This window comes from Kryptolebias marmoratus, linkage group LG9, assembly GCF_001649575.2.
Source record: "Kryptolebias marmoratus isolate JLee-2015 linkage group LG9, ASM164957v2, whole genome shotgun sequence".
NCBI lineage: Eukaryota > Metazoa > Chordata > Actinopteri > Cyprinodontiformes > Rivulidae > Kryptolebias > Kryptolebias marmoratus.
Window position 1 is genome coordinate 9,940,004 of NC_051438.1, and position 20,874 is coordinate 9,960,877.

A 20,874-nucleotide genomic window follows, 5' to 3' on the forward strand; every position below is an offset into this window, starting at 1 on the left:
TTAGATTACATTAACATTTGTAATTATTATAATGTCATAATGAGTCAATTACATCCCTATGTAGAGACTGGTACAGTGTCCCTGAACACTGTGTTGTTTCTCCTCTAATGGTTCTGCCTTTTTTGGGTTGTTGTTTTTGTTTTGTTGTACTGTGTTGGCCGTTGTGTTGTTCTATTTGCTTTGCAGTCCCTAAACTGCCAATGGACCCTTGCTTTGAGGGTGTGTGTTTGCATCAATTAGTAATCTGAGTGGGTTTAACAACAAGCATTCACACAAACAGGAGCCAGAACGGGAGCGTGTTAGTGTGTTAAAATGAGTTTCAAATTTGATTCAAATAGTGTTAAAATTCGGATGAGCCTTTCTTTCACTGAGAAACGTCTACATGTTGACTGTTCACTCCTGTTTTCAGTGTTGTTTGCACAGCTGCGGCTTCATGTAATCAGAATAAAACAAAAGGAAATGCCCTGTCTCTCCCTCTAATGTCCTCAGTTGATAAGTGGAGGTTCGGTTGTCAACGCTGAGGCGGTATGGGACCACGTGACCATGGCGGATCGGGAGTTGGCGTTTAAGGCCGGTGATGTCATCAAGGTGCTGGACGCCTCCAACAAAGACTGGTGGTGGGGCCAGATTGACGAGGAGGAAGGATGGTTCCCTGCCAGCTTTGTACGGGTGAGTTAGGAGCAGCCAACAGCCACAGACACAACAGATACCCTCACACAGATAGAACTGTTAGCGCAGGCTGAACGTGCACAGAAAAAAAAACAACAAAAACACCTTCATGTCCGCAGACACATGGTTTAGCTGAGCTTTTCCTGTTCAAGAACAGTAAAACAGAGACCCTAATGAGCTCCTCCTTTTAGTTCGGCATCATCTTCAACTCCTGCCCAACACTGGATCATCACACCAACAGTAGTTTTTGTTTTTTTACTCAAATCGTTTTCCATTTGAGCCTCTGTTGAATGGTGGACCTCAGCTTTAAAGAATTCACAGCCATAGCATTATGACCACTTACAGTTACAGTAGTAGTTGTTAGGACACGATGTTCTGCTGGGGAAAACAACATCCTGCCACTCATATGAGTGTTACTTGGGTACTTGTCACGCACTGTAAATTTTTTGAAGACCAATCAAACCTTTCACAAAACAACCACACACACACACACCCCTGATAGTTGCAGCCCCCTCAGAAAAAAATAAATAAATAAATAAAGAAAGAAAGAAAGAAAAATGACAAAGAGCCTCAGCAAGCTGTTCATCTGGCTTCTAAACTCCCCCAATACAAATTAGTAGGAAGCAAGCCTAAGTTACAAAGACTCTACTAGGGATGGGTGATATAGGCTTAAAATTATATGAGAATCTCTCAAGGACATTTGCGGTAACAATATTTTTGACAATATAGCAAAAATTCTATATAGATGGAGAACCTAAACTTTTAATCCTGGATTGCAGCTTGCAGGTTGCAGCATTTATTAGTGCAAACAAATAAGGGGTGTTTTTCCTTTTTTATTTTCTGTGACCTGCTGTGCTCGATGACGGTGTGAATATGTCGGTACACGAGCCTTGCACCAGAGAGACGTCACCAGGTTGAAAGAAAGTGGCTCAACTTTGCTTGGTTGTGGCTTTTGTTTTTGAGAATTTATTGAGTCATTTAAACTTTTAGCTCTTTGTCAAATCCTACATTTCTGATCAATCCACTGCCACCTAATGAAAACGATGTCAAACCCAAAGATCGGCAGAACAAACGTATCAAAATACAAAGACCATCTGTGTAGGCATCAAAACCTCAGTCAAACAATGTGTCACAACATCGGTCTTTTCAAAAAGCGCTCGGTCCTCCTATCATTCTAAGCGCACGTAGCGATTAATGCAGCAGCGCTTTGTTGAGTCATTTGTTTACTTTTTGTGCACACATATAGCTGCTTGTGTCTCCTCCTTCACTGCCTTTATTGCTTCATTGTACTTCGTGGTGGTTCCCTTCAGCGAGTGAAACGAGTAGTTTTGTTCCTGCCTGTAGCGGTGACATTTTTCTTTCACATTTTAAAACATATTATGTTGTGTTGGATTACCGTCCTCTTGCTCTTAAACCACTTTCGCATTATTGAAGGAGCTTCCGGAGGCTGAGACGCGCGCTTTAACCCTCACCGGGTCTACTTTTCGTTGGTGCGATGGTGCGTGACATAGCCGGATATGACAACTGGATTATGTGTGTATTAGCCATATGGTCGAGGTGCCGCTCTCGTCGCTGGCTCTGAACGGGCTCTGCATCATATGCACCAGCTGACATGTGCAAACTCTGCTTTTAACTTGGTGCTCTGCTACGTGTGTCAGCCTGTGACTAATGTGAACCCACTCTCAATATGTTCTAGGGAATGTAAGTACACCATGTCATTTATATGGTGGTATGAAACTTGTTTTAAGACACAAAAAGTTATATTGGTACAAAGGTACTGATTTTGTACTCTCAACGGTGGGTACTTATTGGTACCCTTGCAATTTTTACTTTATAGAGAGCAGTTATATACCTCTGGTATCTTAGGGTACAAAAAGGGGCTCGTAAAAAGGTATACAAACGGCAACAAGAATTGTTCCATTTGAACATTTCTGATCAAATTGTCCCGGTTCCCTAACATCTGACATGGACCTTAATAATTGAGGTAGCATTTGAGCCATCATTCGTCAGTCTTTTACTCATTATGAAGTTTCCCTAAATGGGATTGAAGCTCGATCTTAAATTTCAAAGGTGTTCACACACACTGAATAATGTGATTTAAACACACACACACACACACAACTAATACAAATCTAATCAAATACTTGTATTGTATATATTGTTGTGCAAGGTCATTTAATATTTTATTTACAAGTTCCAGGACTTTGAAATTGATTCTGCTTTCAGCAGGAAGCCAGCGCAGAGATCTAATGGGTGTAATGTGTTCAAATTTCCTGATACTGCAATTAGTACTTATATATTTATGCATGTATCTTTTACTACTTGGAAACATAAATGTACCTGAACCTTTCAGGTCCCTCATAGAGGTACACATAGTTACTTTGATGTCCCTAAGGGTACAAAAGTTTAAATTGTACCCTGGGGGACCTAAATGTAGTTCTTCTGTATTCCTTAGTTTTGACTGTATATGACACAGCCCTAGATTTCACCCCACAGTCCCCCTGTCCTGGTACCACACGCTTCTGGACAAACCTTTTAATCCATAACATGAACGATTATAGTTGTGAGTTGGAAAACTACACAAAGTTTGTAGGTGATTATAATGTTATGGCTGATGAGTGCATGTTAAAGATTCGACTCCAAAATCCGGTTTTCACATTTCTCTTCGGAAGGTTTAAAGTTAATCTCAAGTCATTTAAAACAGCATTGTGAAACACTGATATCCATGTTGGATCTATGTTTTTTTTTTTTTTTGTGGAAGTAAAACGTGTCACATTTCACAAAATTATGATTTGAAATTTGCATTGCACATAAGTCAAGGATGTACCTTTAGTAAAGGCATCGGTGCATACAGAAATCAAGCTTTTGAATGACAGAATATTTCTATATTCATATGTTATGAGTAAGCGAGGGAGGACAAACAGATCTCATTAAAGTCATTTTTATTGTTTATTTTCTCAAAACACTTGATCAGACATGTTACTACTCTAAGACTACTTACATATATGTTTGTAAATGTGTAGAAGGATTATTTACTCAAAGGTAGGGAGACCTGCTGGAGTTCTCCCACAGTAGAAGTACCCCTCCCCCCCAGCCCCCGCTCCTGACACCTCTCATGGCCATCCCCACCTGTCCATCCTTCCATATTCACTCCTGAGAGGGCAGCGCAGACCGGCTGACTGACTGTCAACCAAAAAGTATCTCTCTGTTCTGTCATTCTCTCTCTCCAAGGTGGAACCCCACCCTCCTCAGCCCCAAACAAAACAGGTTTTCTATATCAACCCCATAGCAACTCCACGGTTCCAAAACACCACGTCAAAGGTGCGTTTTTTTGTTTGTTTTTTTTTCCCCCAGCTTCATCAACCCATCCAGCCTGCCCGCTCACCCGCCCGCTCTGGTCTGTCCACGCAGCGTTCCCTCGACATTCCCAAACATTAATGTGCCCATGATCGTTATCTCATCATTCCTCAAAGGGGGGGGTCGATAGAGAGGCAAAACTGAGGAGTCAAAAGTAAAGACTGTGTGACTCTTAATGACCCACAGACAAATTCAACAAATCTATTCACATCAGACTTTCAAAAGGATTACTTTTCGAAATCCCAATGGCGATCTTTGTTACAAATGGGAATCCTTTTCCTCAGTACTTTATTTACTATTGACTCTGACGATTTTTTCAGTCTTAACGCTGCACTACCAGTTCTCGTCTGCAGTCAGTGCTCAACCACCTGTCACTCTGCTTGTCTGCGGCGCAACATTTCCCATCTTGTGTTTGGCATCCTACCCGTCGGTTCTTTGATGTTATCCTGGCAAACTGTGTGTCATCAGGTGTGGGCTGCTGGGCATCTGAAACCACACTCGCTTCTCGTGAGTGAGAGTGGAAAAAGCTTTGTGTGTGGATCTGTGTGTGTGTGTGTGTTGGAGAGTGCACGTTCTTGCGAGGCGATTATGTGTGATCGGCGAGGTTTTGTGAGTCACACACTGGACACAGGTTGGGGAATTAAACTGGTAAATATTTTTTATGACACGAGAGTTCTTGTCCAGAGGATCAGAAACTTTCTCAACCTGTTTGTTCGTGAGATTAGTTCATGAATTCGGTGTATGTGTGTGTAAGTGTGTGTGTGTACATTCATGCTCATGCTGAACACTGTCTCCTGTGCAAGATTTGGGAGTGTGTGCGAATAAGCTGTGAGAATATTGTGATACTAACACCTAAAAGCAAAAAGAATGGCGATTATGTTTGAATCTGTCCACGGAAACCTGCTTTTCATCAGATTTATGCACTTCAAGCTGCAGAGAGCACATTTCTCATCGAGTGGCTTTGTGTGTGGGTGTGTTTGAATGTGTTTGTCCTCAGTTGTGGGTGAACCAGGAGGACGGCGGGGCAGAGCCGGTCGAGGGGACCAGCGAGGTGCAGAACGGGCACCTGGATCCAACCAATGACTGCCTGTGTCTGGGCTCGCCCCTCCAAAACCGGGACCAGATGAGGGCTAACGTCATCAATGAGATCATGAGCACAGAGAGACACTACATTAAACACCTCAAGGACATCTGTGAGGTAGTAAACATGTGCACACATCTGACAACACACACACACACGCGCACACACCAGTGTGTCATGCTTCTCCAGGCTGCACCTCGATACTGTTATTAAGAGCAGAGAGGTAGTAAATTGTAAGAAAACGATTGAACTGAAGCAGGTGTAAGATGCAAAGCAGCATTTTTTTCATGCTTTTAAGAATTTGTAACACTCCCACATTCACACTTACAGTCCCAGCATATTTTTTTTTTCCACTCTGGATTGAAAAACAGTTCTGATAAATTGCTCTATATGTTAGATGCAAAATCACAATACGCGAGTTTTACACAATAGTCTTTGCGGTTTTTATTATCTGTATATGATGAAATATGTGAGAGCGTATAACCAAAATTCACACCTAATAAAATTCATCCTCACTGCTGATTGTTTGGATGATTTTAAGAGCCTTTCAGAAAACCTCCTAATTTAACATCTTAGTTTAAATAAAACCCCAGTCTGTACTAATATTCAGACCATATTTCTAATCAGTTCTAGCAAATTTCTGTTTCTGTACCAGCAGAGACATTTTACAGCATTTAAACAGTTTAACAAAATTATTCAACTCTAATATAATGTAAGTTATGTCAATATCAATTTTACTTATATAGCACATTTAACAACAACAGTCTGAAGTATAAATAGTTGTTCACAACACAGTTACAGCCTAGCGTTGCAGAGGCACTAACATTTGTGACTCTGTGAACAGTTATGCGCACAGAAAGAGCTGGCACATCCAGAACGGGCACCAGAGGGTGTAAGTGCCAGCATCACGAGTGGAGTAATAGTGTTATCAAGTAGTTGCAGGAGTGGTTCTGACTGGCAGTCAGTCAGAACAGTGAGTGAAGGTCATCAGACACGGAGGTTGCCTCGCAGACACGTTGGACAGCACTGCCAGCCCTTGACAGAGATTTAGGGGTTACATTGTAGGGTTTACAGGGGGTCCAGGTGGTCAAACTGCACAAGTGGGGGACATGGTCTGAACCCACATGAGTCGTGAAGCTTTCCGTCATCCAGAACAGACCACACGCACAGAGAATTTGCCTATTGTGCGCCAAGCGTTGCAGAATCTCGTGGACTTTTTACGACAACTTGCGTCACGCTGCACCATGTCTCAACGACAACATCTGTCAGACCTCAGGTTCGCCGTCCCACAGGTTGTACTGCTCAAAAGTTAAGCAACTAAAGAAGAGCAAAAGAAAAGATCGAAACAGGAGAATTGATGGTAACAACACCAACACAACATACTGGTGTTTCTGTATCTACTAACTGGGTAATACTAGTTCAGGGCTAATTTTTTCCAAAGTTCCAGCAGCATCATGAGTGTGTATCAGTCAAAACACAAGAATCAGATAAGTCTACTACTTTCTCATGCACATTTTTGCTTATCTCATCATCTGTTGTGATCCTTGGATGCCCTTTGTTTGTGCTGTGGATGAGGTGTAATGTTTAAAAATAGTTGCAATAAAGCATAAATTTCACCTCCTCACCTTCCAGCCAGTGCTGGCACGCTGCACTCTGCATCACCATTCCTTGTCCTAACCTTTTCCTACGGTGCCTGTCATGTAGGAGACAGTGTTTAATTCAGAAATCAATCGTAAGAAAAAGAAGAAAAAAACGCTACCCACCTGGAGAAATGTAAAATCAGTGAATATGATTACTTGGATTACTTGACATCTTGATATTTCCGCAGAATGTTACGTTCCGTGACCTTTAGCCTGACGGTAGCTGCCTCTCGTGTTGCTGCAGGGTTACCTGCGCCAGTGTAGGAAGCGTGTGGACATGTTCAATGACGACCAGCTGAAGGTTATCTTTGGAAACATCGAGGACATTTACCGCTTTCAGATGGGTTTCGTTCGAGACCTGGAGAAACAGTACAACACAGAGGATCCGCACCTCTCTGAAATTGGGCCGTGCTTTTTAGAACACGTGAGTATTTTTTTGCTTATTTCATTGTTTAGGGAGGTGAAAGAAAAGACTAAATCCCACTGTTTGTCCAACTGCAGCAGCTAATAATTTTGTTGTGTTATCTCAAGACCTGAGCTAAATTTAATTGGTGCCACGAGATAACGTCTAAATTTTCTTTACCAATTACCGGCATAGATAGGGACTCCTTTTCCTTTTTTTTTAAATGAATCATTCTACCCATTATCCTGTCCGATCACAAATCTCTTGTATTTTACATCGCAGCAAGATGGTTTTTGGATCTACTCGGAATACTGTAACAACCACTTGGACGCCTGTATGGAGCTGAGCAAACTGATGAGGGACGGCAGGTACCAGCACTTTTTCGAGGCTTGCCGCCTCCTCCAGCAAATGATCGACATCGCCATAGATGGCTTCTTGCTCACGCCGGTCCAGAAAATCTGCAAATATCCTCTCCAGCTGGCCGAGCTTCTTAAGTACACTGCACAGGAGCACAGGTACGGTGCGCTTCGGTCAAGATGACATTTAATCCATAATGTTTGTTGTCGTTTTTTGCGGTGATTTATGGGCGGAAAGGAGAATCTGGTACTGATGCATCACTGTGTTTAAGATGCATTGTGCTGCAATGCAGCTCTTGCAGGTGTTGGATTTATTCTCCGCCGTGGTAATTATTCATGCACGCACTGAAACAAATGTTGTTCTGCGCTGTTAAATCAGCTTGTTCGCGTTACAGAAAAATATTGCAATTTGTAAGCAATTCATTTTACTTTTGTTGCAGTGCACGATGATGTGTACACGGCACTGAACAAATATAATACGAACTGAAGCTCTCTCTGGTACGTGCTGTGAGCATAATTCTATGTTTTTTAAACTACGGCGTGGAATGTTAAGGAAGCCGAGCGCGAACCGTAAACATTTGCACGTGCGCCCTCATGCACACGCACAGAAGCGAGCATCCAGTTGTGCAAACTCATGCGTGTGAGCGCATGGGGGGGAAAAAAAAATAAAATAGTGCGAGTAATTCCGCGTGCCTCCGCCAGCTCCAGGTCATTCACAAACCAAGCATTCTCAGCCAGAGAGGGACAGGTGCCAGCTCCGCCAGAAAGGCCTGCCAGATCTCAGTGTTTCGCTGTTAGAGAGCTGCGCAGAATCTGCCACATATAGGCCTGTCTCACTTGTACGCACAACACTGTGACACACACACATGTCAGCCTCCAAAGTGCGGATTGGATCCATAGCACATCTAAGCCAGAGGGATAAATCCAGCACAGTTAGCATAGACGCTGTCAGACTTAACTGTGAATAAAGAGATGGCTGCTTCAAATTAAATAGGCTGCGTGCTAATTTGACTGTATTCCAATGGACTTACCTCAGTTTATTACCACTATCTTTAATAGGCCGATCTGTATCATTCACTAACGCAACATTATATGTCTCCGAGTGGCCGCCCTCCAAGGCTATAACTTTGCCCCGTAACACTCTGGAGTAATTGCGTACACTTTGTGTCTGTAGCGACTATCGATACGTGGCAGCGGCTTTGGCTGTGATGCGGAACGTCACTCAGCAGATCAATGAGAGGAAGAGGAGGTTGGAGAACATCGACAAGATCGCCCAGTGGCAAGCATCAGTTCTCGACTGGGAGGTATGTGAAGAAAAAGGAAAAAAAAACAGTTTCTCAGTCCAAACTGTGAATGTCTTCTCAACGTTTAGACTTTTGGACATCCAGGTGAACTTTTAGCATATTGTCAAACACTAAAAACACCAAAAGGCGAAGGCGGGTGGTAAAGTTTTTTTGCCTGTGTCTGTTTGTGCGTGTGTCTGTCTGTCATGTTAGCAGGACATCTCATTAACCACGAAACAGATTTTATTGAAACTCTGAGAAAGGAGTCATTGGATGTCAGTGCATCTACAACTGATTAACCTTCGGAGTCAGTCTAATTCAACAAAGTGAGCACAGCTAATAGGCCTTAGCTAACACATAAATGGATCTACTGCAGTCAGTTTTCCAAATATGGAGCTCAAATTTGACGTGGTAGTAGCTGAGAGTCTTCCATAACACATTCTCCGAGCATCAACAGATAGTGAGAGATCTCACATGATCGAGTGCGATTGCTCACAATGGGATTTTCAAGATTTGATCAAAACGGCTATAACTTTATTTCTCAGAATAACACGATCTTCGTTTAAAACTTGATATTCATTCCTTTAAGGAATGCTAAGCTTTTCATTTAAAGGTGTGATCATTTGATGCAATGTTGCACTTTTTTTAAAGCCAGGGAGGCCTTTTGGAAATCATATAAAAATGAAAAAAAAATGTTTATTAAAATTCACACCACAAAAATCTGATTCATTGTTACCCTACAGTGCAGCTTGATAGCCCTATTTTTTTTTGCTGTGCCGTGTACTGGATAAAAAAAATGTCCTCTGATATGTTTTGCCTTGCCTTCGTATCTCCAACCACAAGGTGAAATTGTCACAACAGATTTTTAGAGAGATTGTTGCACAGCAGCAAAGCAAAGGAGGTGTAGTATTCCCGGACAAAAAGGGGTATTTTCTTAGAGAATAAAAAGGGATGATTTGGGGGATAATCTCTATCGGGAGCTTGCCCTGTTTGATGCCTTTTGTAGATGATTTTAGCTTAGAGTCAATAAATCATCATGACCATTCAACACAAGGAGAAACTGCCATAAAGATTTATGATTCTGTATGTATAAAATTATGGGCAAATACCAAATCTTATTCTATTTTATTACAAATTTGCAAAATAAAGTGTCAATAAAATGATTTTTCTTAACATATTTAGTCTTAAATTAAAGTTATACATCTATGAGGATTAATCTCCTACTTTTTTCTGTCTGTTTTGCCCACTATGGCTTTAAAATAATTAATAATTTAATATTTTGTTTAATGTCTCAGACTTCTAAAAGATTCATCAGAGCCACAAAAACCCCGCTGTTACATAACTGTTTCCAAAGGCTGCGTACATCCAGCTATAACGAGTAAATTGACTGTAACTGCACCAAGTACAAGTGTCCTTTTTATTCAAGCCTGTCGATGTTTGTGTCTAGGGAGATGATATCTTAGACAGGAGTTCGGAGCTTATCTACACCGGGGAGTTGTCATGGATCTATCAACCGTACGGACGCAGCCAGCAGCGAGTCTTCTTCCTCTTTGATCACCAGCTGGTACTTTGTAAGAAGGTAAGCTCTTTCTTTCGCTGTTTTTTTTTTTTTTTTGTTCATTTTCTGCCTTTTATTTCTCAGACTTTGTTGGGTGAAAACAAGCTGGCAGCTCTAATAAATCCCCAGTTTGTGTTCCTGAAAGTTGTTGTATCACATGGCTGGTATGAGTGATCCTTGAAGACAGTGTGACTTCATGCAACCTCAGCGAGGAGTTGAAAACAGATTACATAATGCCGGATGAGACACACCAGTCCTCCGGGAAGACACATTCAAATCCTCGGCGCATTTCACAAAATGGAGCTGTGGTAGTTTGGGCTCTAATGCACTTGGGCTGTTATCCTGTCTGTCAAACGAATGTTTGTGCTTCGCTGGACTCAGTGCATGCACCGAGATGGAGACACAAATGCAGACAGACACTTAGACATAAACACGCACAGAGGCCAAATAACTGCATTAACACACACACGCACACACACACACAGAGGAGCAACAAATGCATCGCTACAAAGATAAGAACTGAAAAAAAAAGGCAAGTAAATATAAGGTTTTTTCTATTTTTTTTTTTTTTTAGCTGAACATTTCCTGCCTTTAAAGCATCTGGATTTAGCAACAAGATGTTCTTAATGATAAGTTTCAGTATTTTGCACATCTTTCATGTATCCTACATCTATAGTACAACATGTATAAGGGCTTCTACCAGCTTGCAGTATGTACTACAGTAGAAGCGTGTTCTTCTCATCGTCAGTGCAGGAAAATACAACAACTTTTGGGGCCACTCATAAGAAAAAACAACATTCCAAGGTGTGGTCTTTACTACTCCAACGACAACCAAAACAGCATTACTCACAGAACATCCTTTCAGTCCTTCACAATAAGAGTCTCAAACATACTCGCATACTGTTGACCTCAAAATACTCTCAGATCATTTAAAGCAGTGCCTCTCAAACTTTTTATACCCAATACCACCGCTGTAAACACGAAGCTCCTCAAGTACCAGCAGTATGAGAAATGTAACGTGAAACTTCAGCACAAAGTTACAAACTTATGTTCACGTGTGACATAAAAGAGCTGGCCGAACTACAAAGGGTGCAGTTTAAGGTGTGCTGGTTCCGTGTAGTTGTTGAAAAGAACAGCGCCTGACTCTTCCTCTTCTGCCCCACAGCAACTGAACAGGAAGATGAGAGACTTTGAATCAAATGTCTTCACTGATTTTGCACTTTTTTGCTGCTCAGAGGTCCTGTAGAGATTCCTCTGGCACCATTTAAGTCACCCTATCAGATAACTATCGTCTACTCCAGTTTCCAGAGGGGTTCTCAAAATACTCTTCATTGCATTTTTTGTTTTGAGTAGCTTTCATTTCAAGTTTTAGTTTGCTTGAGCCACTCAGTTTTATCTCCGTTTTTAAGCTTTTTATTGCAGTTCAGCTTATGATGGTTAATTAACTTGTTATTTAACTTTTAAGTAGTCCACACCTAAATGTCTACCAAGTGCCACTGAAGGGATCCTGAGTACCACCAGTAGTACTTGTACCACAGTTTGAGAACCATGGATCTGAAGTTTACACAAATTATTGTTGTTCTCACACTGCCTCCTAAACTGCTAGGAAATTTCAGAAATAATTTACAAGTTGTGTATATCACCGAACATAAATAACTGTGCATGTGCTAAAAGAATCAGCTTAATATTAAAACCAATTTTGAAGTACAGGGTACTTTATTGAGTAGTGACTCAGTGAAGTTCATTCTGGGTTATCGTAGACTTTTGCACCAAGGATGGTTTGGTTTTGAGTCACCTGTTAATCTCAAAATAACAATTTTATTTTCATCATTTCAACCTTATTCTTAAAAATACTATTTACACTTTATTTGTTAGTATTTTGACAGTAATCTTAAACCTGAGCTCTTATACATGTTGCGCTGAGTGACCCTAATTTGCCATCATAGAACGTAGACATCATAGAAGAAGATTTGACTGTGGAAGACAGAGTGACATTTTTTATCTGTTAACTGAAACTAAAAACTAAATATGTTCAGTTTGTGTCTAAGGCTTGTGTCCATCTAATGTGTCATGTTCACTGAAATAATTAGTGTTGTTGGAAGAAGCACCTGATGATCCAGTGCACTTTACCAACAGTGATTTGTTAATCGGTGAGTCAGTTCATCAGAAACTGTGTTTAATGTTGACAGCTGACTCTCACTTTCTAAAACAGATTTAGTCTCTGAAATGTGAATATTTGGAATGTTGTTATCAGGAACTTGTTTAGGTTTTCAGGTATTTATTAGAGAAAATTCTTTATTTCCAGGGAAGTGGAGTGAACTTTTTTACTTACTGGCTCTTAACTAATGATTACAACAATCAAATAATGTAAAAGAAAAAACCCACTATGTAGACATAACATGATCAAAGCTGAACACAAACTGAACTTTCTACACCAGGGGTGGCCAATCCTGGTCCTTGAGGGCCACTATCCTGCAGGGTTTACTTGTTTCTCTGCTTCAACACACCTGATTTGAATCAATGGGTGATTAACAGGCTTCTGCAGAACATGAAGAGGTGATTAAACCACTGAATCAGGTGTGTTGGAGCAGAGAAACAAGGAAAACATGCAGGATGGTGGCCCTCCAGGACCAGGATTGGAGACCCCTGTTCTACACTGTAAAGATGAGCTGTATTGTCATGGTTGCTGATGATTGCCCCTATAAACCCAGGTACACACACTCAGTGTGATTGTGTTAAACTGCAGAGCAGATTTACTCAGAAACGTGTGTGTGGAATGTGTTTGTATGTTTGGGCAGCAGATGGACAGGGTGGGACAAGACATGCTCTCAGGACACCAACGGAGAAATACTTGTTGACAGCTCCACGGTTCAGCACACACATAAACACACACACACACACGCTGACAGACGTCTTCCTTTGCTCTTCACCAGGACCTGATACGTCGGGACATCTTGTACTATAAGGGCCGCATCGACATGGATCGTTACGAGGTCCGGGACGCCATCGACGGGCGGGACGACGACTTTAACGTCAGTGTCAAGAACGCCTTTAAGTTGTTCAACAAAGACAGCGAGGAGATCCACATCTTCCTGGCCAAAAAGCCGGAGGAGAAGATCCGCTGGCTCAGGGCCTTCCATGAGGAGAGGAAGATGGTGCAGGAGGACGAGAAAATCGGTAATCACATTCCTTCTGTTCCTCTGTTAGTTTTGGTTGGGACTTTAATTTAGGCCCTAAATGCTGCAACTTGCTGAGCTGTGACAGTTGGAGATTAGTTGGCTATTCAGAATTGCAATAAATATTTTAGATAAAATGGGCAAAATTGTCTGTTGCGGACTGACTGAATTCTGAAAGCTTGTGACCGCCGAGCCGCAATTTGGGTGACCAGTTATTGAAAATCCCGGCCTATTTTTGAGTGCACAGCTTGCGAAAGAGTATTAGGCCGTGCACATTCTTTCATGCCAACCTCAGACTACATTGTATCCACCTTGGCAGCCACCATGATGATGGTTTAATCTGCTGGCACACACTTCTGAGATGAAGATAGGCAGATTTGGACCAGTTTTTAATGATTCTTTTTCAGACCTGGGCAAACAGCACTGTAGTCTTGGATGTTTCCTGTCCTGGGGGGGGGGAGCTCATGGAAGATTCCGAATTAGTTTTCAATTGTCAAAAATCTGTTGTTGTTAATGTTAAACAATAATGTCATGTTGAAGAATGTTGAGAAAGGTGGAGAAGTGTGGAGATGCAGAGCCCAGGCGTGTACATAACAGACACATGCACAAGATGGCTGAGTGAGATGTGCTGCTCGAAATAAATTAATTGGAAGTACACAAGTACTTCACTTTCAAAATACTAAGTAGTCACACGGGTGGAAGTGGGAAGGGGGTGCATCAAGATAATTAAAATACACTGATAATTGTTTTATCATCGCATCACAGAGCTCTGAATCGTAACTGAATCAAACCACGAAGTCCCGAAAGATTAACTGTCCTACCGTGTAAGGGGTCAAAATACACAAATTCTCACTCAGATTGTTCAAACATGGTCAAAATTTTAGGCAGCAACACAGCAAACCTCCACAACTCGCAAGAGGAAAATCAAGAACCCCCACAAACATTTCAAGACATTTGGGGAACTCCCTCCCGCAGTGCCGCTTGCCAACTAGCCGGCAACATTCGCGGCCCAGTCCACGTCCTTGGGTGAACGTCTGACCAACGTACTGCTCTGTTGTCGTTCAGGTTTTGAGATTTCTGAGTACCAGAAGCGACAGGCAGCCATGACAGTGAGAAAGGTGACCAAACAGAAAGGTGAGGCAACAAGAAGATATCAGGTGATTTTCCCCTCCCCTCTTTTTTTCTGCCCTGCTCTGTCTTCTCATCGCTGTTTACTCTCTCTTTAACTCGCTGTCCTTTTTGTTTTTACTGTCCACACCCTGTTTAACACGTACCTTGTTTATGAATGGACCTAGGCCAGTCTTGTACCAAGTAACCTCGAACATTTAGGTTTTCTGACTTTTTTGCCACATTACATTCAGTATCTTCCGTATGAATTAGCTGATGGTCAGCCTGTACACAAGAATGACTTGATTTGAGACGTAAAGCAGCTGTTAAGCATCAATGAAAAGACAGAGGGCTGTTTGCATGAAGTAATGGGTTTTAGAGGATGATACCGGTGTTCAGGACAAGTAGGGTCTGTGTCATTCTAATCTCTAAACTATTAAAATGGAGCTGGATTTTGTTCTTTCACTGAGTTAGGGTGGTTGCCAGTGTTTTTTTACTTGCACTTTGTTAATGCAATAACTAGTTTGACACTAAATTTTACCATTTTTTAATCTTTTCCTAATTCATTTAAAACAGTAGTTCAGATCTTTTAATGTGGGCTTCTTTAGAAAGGTTATGAACAATTAATATCCTACCTGCTGTAGATACTCTATACTGCCAAAAGTATTCACTCACCCATCCAAATCATTGAATTCAGGTGTTCCTATCACTTCCACGGCCACTGGTGTATAAAATCAAGCTCCTAGGGATGCAAACTGCTTCTACAAACATTTGTAAAAGAATGGGAGCTCAATGAACTCCAGTGTGGTACCATGATAGGATGCCACCTGTGCAATAAGTCCAGTCGGGAAATTTCTTTCCTACTAAATATTCCACAGTTAATTGTTAGTGGTATTATTACAAAGTGGAAGTGATTAGGAACGACAGCAACTCGGCCACGAAGTGGTAGGCCATGTAAAATCACAGAGTGGGCTCAGAGGACACTGAGGTTCATGATGCACAGAGGTCACCAATGTTCTGCAGTCAGCAGCTACAGACCTCCAAACTTCATGTGGCCTTCAGATCAGCTCAAGAACATGGAATGGGTTTCCATGGCTGAGCAGCTGCATCCAAACCTTCCATCACCAGGTGCAAAGAGTCGGATGAAGTGATGTAAAACACACCACCACTGGACTCTAGAGCAGTTGAGACATGTCCTCTGGAGGGACGAATCATGCTTCTCTGTCTGACAATCTAATGGACGAGTCTGAGTTTGGCTGCTGTCAGGAGAACGGTTCTTGTCTGACTGCATTGAGACAAATGTAAAGTTTGGTGGAGGGAGGATTATGGTGAGGGGTTGTTTTTCAGGTGTTAAACTTGGCTGATTAGTTCCAGTGAAAGGAACTCTTAATGCTTCAGCATACCAAGACATTTTGGACAGTTTCTTGCTCCCAACTTTGTGGGAACAGTTTGGGGACGGCCCCTTCCTGTTCCAACATGACTGAGCACCAGAACACAAAGCAAGGTCCATAAAGACATGGGTGATGGAGTTTGGTGTGGAAGAACTTGACTGACCTGCACAGAGTCCTGACCTCAACCTGACAGAACACCTTTGGGATAAATCAGAGCAGAGACTGTGAGACAGGCCTTCTGTCCAACATCAGTGTCTGACCTCACAGATGAGCTTCTGGAAGAATGGTCCAAAATTCCCATAAACACTTCTAAACCTGTGGAAAACCTTCCCAGGTGAGTTTAAGCTGTTATAGCTGCAAAGGGTGGACCAACATCATATTAAACCCTATAAACTAGGAATGGGACGTCACTCAAGTTAATATGAATGTAAAGGGAGGCGAGCAAATACTTTTGGCAGCATAGTGTAGCTCTTTAAATTATCTCTGTTTGGAGAAACAGAGTTTTATTCTGACTGGTTTCAGCTGTCAAAAAGTTCATAGTAGTTCATACAAAAGTTATTTTATAAACCTTTACATTACCATCACTTTTGTGTTACACAGTATTCTTTATATATAATTTTATGCTTATTTGCAAACGCAAATATCATATCTCTGCCAAAATAACTGTGTAATTTAAAGCTGGCAGTGGTGTAATGTTTATAAAATAGTTATCGCATAAACCACTATAAAATCTTTGAGATTGGACCTGTTTTGGGACGGCAGCACTTTTGTCTTCAGTCCAGCCAGAGTGTAGCTCGAGTCCTCCAAACTGAGGTGGTTCAAAGAACTCTCTACAGCAGGTAAGATATTAACGGTCCTTGGTCTTTCCATTTACACCTCTTCAAAAGATCTGATTGGTCCTTTCATCATGCAGCACAGCATGGCAAAGAATAGTAAAAAAAAACCAAAACTGTTAGGTGTATTTCCCTTCATTCTGAGGATCCTACGTGTGCTGCTTTAGTGCTACAAATGTCCAAACGCTGTGATGGCGACAAATTGACCTTTTGCGAACATCTGCCAGCTGGCTCAGTAACAGAGGAATGTGTCAAACAAGCTAGTTAGCATGCTAGTTCCTGTCCAAACCGAGGACCCGCACATCTACACCGCTGGTATCATCCTTTAAGATTTAGCTGTTTTAACTGCCAGGCTACAGTGGATGTCTGTACATTTTGACCATTAGTGATGTTCTTGCCAGATTCACAAGAAGCATGACCATTCATGAAGGTATTACTGAACCAATGAGCACTGCTGGAATGTTCTCTCTGACACTAGGACCCCTGTAGATGTCTGTGAGAAGTTACTGTGTGTTTTTTAAGTGTTGTCTGTGTACATGGCTGGCACAAGGTGAAGTACTTTCTTGAATTTCAGATTCATTTATAGATTTCATCTTGAGAAAGAGGGCCATGTTGTATGGACATGGTTTGAAAATGATAAAGGTATATATGCACTGGCGTTTTCCTTTAGAGCTAGCACAAACAATAAGATGCCATGGCAACTGCTAAGCAGCATTGGAAGGTGTTGTGTTTAGCGTTGGCACCGGCGCATGCGATCACTGTCCAATCTGTTTACAAGCATTATCTTGACTGTCCAAGATAAACAGGCTCTCCTAACACAAATAGATAAAAACCTTCCTCACTGCTAACACAGTGTTTGGCAAAACACGTTCAGCAAAAAAAAAAAAAAAAAGAAAAAGAAAAAAAAACCACTGTTGCTCATCTTTTTATTTTATTGTTTCCAAAGTGCCATGGCAACTTTTGAATATTTCATCCTCTATGAATCTGTTTCCTAATTACCCTAGAATAGTTGTGATGCTTGTAGACTGTAGCTAAAGGACATTGTAGACTGTAGTTTAATGCATATCAGCAGCTTTCTGTTGGCTCTGTTTTTGCTGCTCTTGTGTCCTAAAGTGTCATGGGTGCTATTCAAACAAACGTGCAGTCAACAAACACGGAGGGGGGGATGGAGCGTCCCGTGTCCCGTGTCCCGTGTCCCGTGTCCCGTGTCCCGTGTCCCGTGTCCAAATGCCTAGTTTCATCATCATTCTTGGATAGGCATGGGCCAGCATGAGATTCTGACGGTATAACCTTGAGCAAAATACCACAGTTTCATCGGAATATGGTAATAAAGCAAAAAGAGGATTTCTTTTATTTTGTTTAAAAACTGAAAAGTAAATACTATTACTACTGCTCCCTAAATAATACCACACATTGCTTAATGATTATACTATAGGTATAATAAAACAAAAAAATATATATTTATTTAGTTATTTTAATTGTAATGCACTGATGTAAATAGGGGGACATGTTGACAGTCACTGTTTTCCTGCACTCAGGACAGATTTTAAACTAAACTGTTACCAGATTTTTTTTTAACATTTTTATTTACAATGGTATTCAAGATCAAAGCGGTTTTTTTTTGTTTTTGTTTTTTTCATCACATATATTGAGATTCCTTTTTAAATGTTAATACCAGGAGAGTCCGCAGGTTGCTTTAAACCAGTAAATTCTGAACAGATTGTAGGGGACGTTATGGACATAATTCGCCACAAGCGGCTTGTTTAACGACACTGTAGGCAGCGCTTCACATATGTGCTGTTAAAATAGGATGCTGAAATTTCCTTGTTAAGAGTCTGTTTTATGTCTGGCCAACAGTTATATACCCAGAAAAAAAACAGTGTGGTTTTGTTTAAGTGAAATACGAAGGAAAAAACTGTTGTCACGCACAGTTAGAAAACTAAATTATTGTACCAGTTGATTCATAATTCTAAAGGAAGTGTGCCCGTTACGCAGAAATTTACTACTTCTGTCCTATTCTGTTCTTTATTTAGTAATGTTGAAAGCCTGACAAGCTGATGTTAGTGAAATAATTTGTCGGGTTATCAGCCTTCGTAGCGAGCCTGCAGGAGGCTGCGTATTTCACCTGCTAACTCTTATAGCTTGTTGCAAACGTTTGCTTTTGAACAGCGTTGTCTTAAAAAGAGAGATGGGTGTTGCCTCTCTGTTAGACAAGCCATGACTGACTGGGTTATCCACTGCTGGATAAAATGTACAGCCAACCCACAACTTCTTTTAATTACTTTTTTTAAGAGCAAGAAAGTTTCGGGGATTTCCCTCCTCAGCTACCATACACAACTTTGGGTCTGTTCTCTCAGCTATAGGCATTTAAACCATAGGAACGGTGTGACAGAAGCATTTAGTGGTTTTAACACTGAAACGGGTAACCGTTCTGGGTGTTGGGTCTCCTGCTTGTCGGCTCCAGAGTTTGACTGAATAGCATCTCCATCGTCCTCTTGTCTCATCGCCAGAGCTGAATTCCACTTCTCCCCCAATTCAGCTGTCATCACATGACCCGAGTGTGTCATACCTCAGGATTAATATGCAGGAATGTTAACCGAAGCCTCATGGTTGTGTGTCTTTGTGCCTGTTTTCCTGTGAAAGCATGACTTGGTGTTGTGTTGTTGGGTGTGTTTTTGATTAAATACTGACGTTTCTTATTTTGCTATCTGCCTCCCTTTTTTTTTTTTGTCTTTTCTGCTTTGTGCCTTGCACTGCCTTCTTGCCCCCCCCCTCCGCTCTCTCTTTTTTATTTTGCGCCTGCTTTCCCAGGTGTAAACAGGTGCACGCCCCCCTCATACCCGCCCCCGCAGGACCCCCTCAGCGCGGGGCAGTATGAGGTAACGGAGGACATGGCACAAGGAGAAGTTTTTGAATTCAGTCAATCCAAAAGAGGCCAGGCGCCTTTCTGGCAGAATTTTAGTAGATTAGCTCCATTTAAGAAATAGAGACTCACAGACTCCTGAAGGACCAGATATTTTTCTTAGACGCACTAAACACTGGATGATATCGTCCCACGATGAAGAAACTACAAAAACCACACACGCGCGAGACTTTGAAGTTAAGGACCAATGTTGTTACACCATTTGACCGGAAACACCAAGAGGACTAAAGACTTGGATTTAAGGATAAAAAACAACAACTTTACAATTCCTATTTGTTAGTAACGTTCTTAGTTCTCACGCTTCTCCCGCTGACTCATGAACTTTATCCCTCGGATTCTGCACATTCATCTGAATGTTCTGGAGTTATATATTGAGATTGTCACACGGTTTTATTTTTTATTGCATCGTCTGGACTAAATGGAGTGGGGGGGGAAGGCGAGGCCCTGCCAGGTGGTTCGTATTGTGAGCTTGTGTCCAGAAGCTGAGATGTGCTGCTATGTGAGATTGTTCTGAATGTGAGATCGACTGATGATGACCTCAGCTGAGGGCTGTGTTGTGTTCAGGACCTGCCGGGCTTCAGAGGTAAATCACGCCATCACTGCTCACGGACTGATCGGGCCAGCTCTGCTCTGCTGATGTCTGGATCTCCTCCTTACGCTCATACTTATTTTTTTTTCCCCTCTAACAGCGTGCACAGAATACCCCCTCCCCCCACCCTCTCGCTATCTCTTTCTTTGTTTTTTTGTTTTAAATTTATTTATAAAGTTGGTGTCAAGTCTTCCCTTCTCCCCCTTCATCCCTCTTGTCCTCGCTGTCTCTCGATCCACCCGCTCAGCTTCTGCGCCTCTCAGAGGAGGATCCTCGTTCTCTCGGAGACCCGCCGTTGGCCGCGACACGACGGGCCAGGGAACAAATCAATAGCGGGAACGTCGATAGAATATTTACATCCGTTCGCCAACCACTCGTGACAGGGTATTCACATCCCACCGACGCTCAGTGCGCTTCATTCGCAGAGCCGAAACATCTGGGAGCCAGAGATATGCTGGTTCTGCTCCACCTGCTTTTGTGTCACACACACCCACCCACCCCCTCCCCC

General features: G+C 41.9%; 1 protein-coding gene across 8 annotated transcripts in view; it reads left to right on the plus strand.

Moving 5' to 3' along the window:
• The window catches only part of LOC108237997 (rho guanine nucleotide exchange factor 9), a 54,274-nt gene extending 33,406 nt beyond the window's left edge, over window positions 1-20,868 (plus strand). For 5 of the 8 annotated variants that reach the window (XM_017419777.2, XM_017419781.2, XM_037977393.1 and 2 more), the window contains 10 exons: window positions 490-669; window positions 3,901-3,990; window positions 5,024-5,224; window positions 6,992-7,171; window positions 7,433-7,665; window positions 8,681-8,810; window positions 10,237-10,368; window positions 13,281-13,524; window positions 14,589-14,657; window positions 19,666-20,868. In XM_017419777.2, coding sequence (XP_017275266.1) covers window positions 490-669; window positions 3,901-3,990; window positions 5,024-5,224; window positions 6,992-7,171; window positions 7,433-7,665; window positions 8,681-8,810; window positions 10,237-10,368; window positions 13,281-13,524; window positions 14,589-14,657; window positions 19,666-19,841 — 1,635 coding nt within the window. In that variant the 3' untranslated portion in view covers window positions 19,842-20,868. Of the gene's footprint in view, window positions 1-489; window positions 670-3,900; window positions 3,991-5,023; window positions 5,225-6,991; window positions 7,172-7,432; window positions 7,666-8,680; window positions 8,811-10,236; window positions 10,369-13,280; window positions 13,525-14,588; window positions 14,681-17,428; window positions 17,800-19,665 lie in introns of those variants that run through there. The other 3 variants (XM_017419780.3, XM_037977394.1, XM_017419778.2) reach the window with 3 other exon arrangements.
• Window positions 20,869-20,874: the final 6 nt, after the last annotated feature.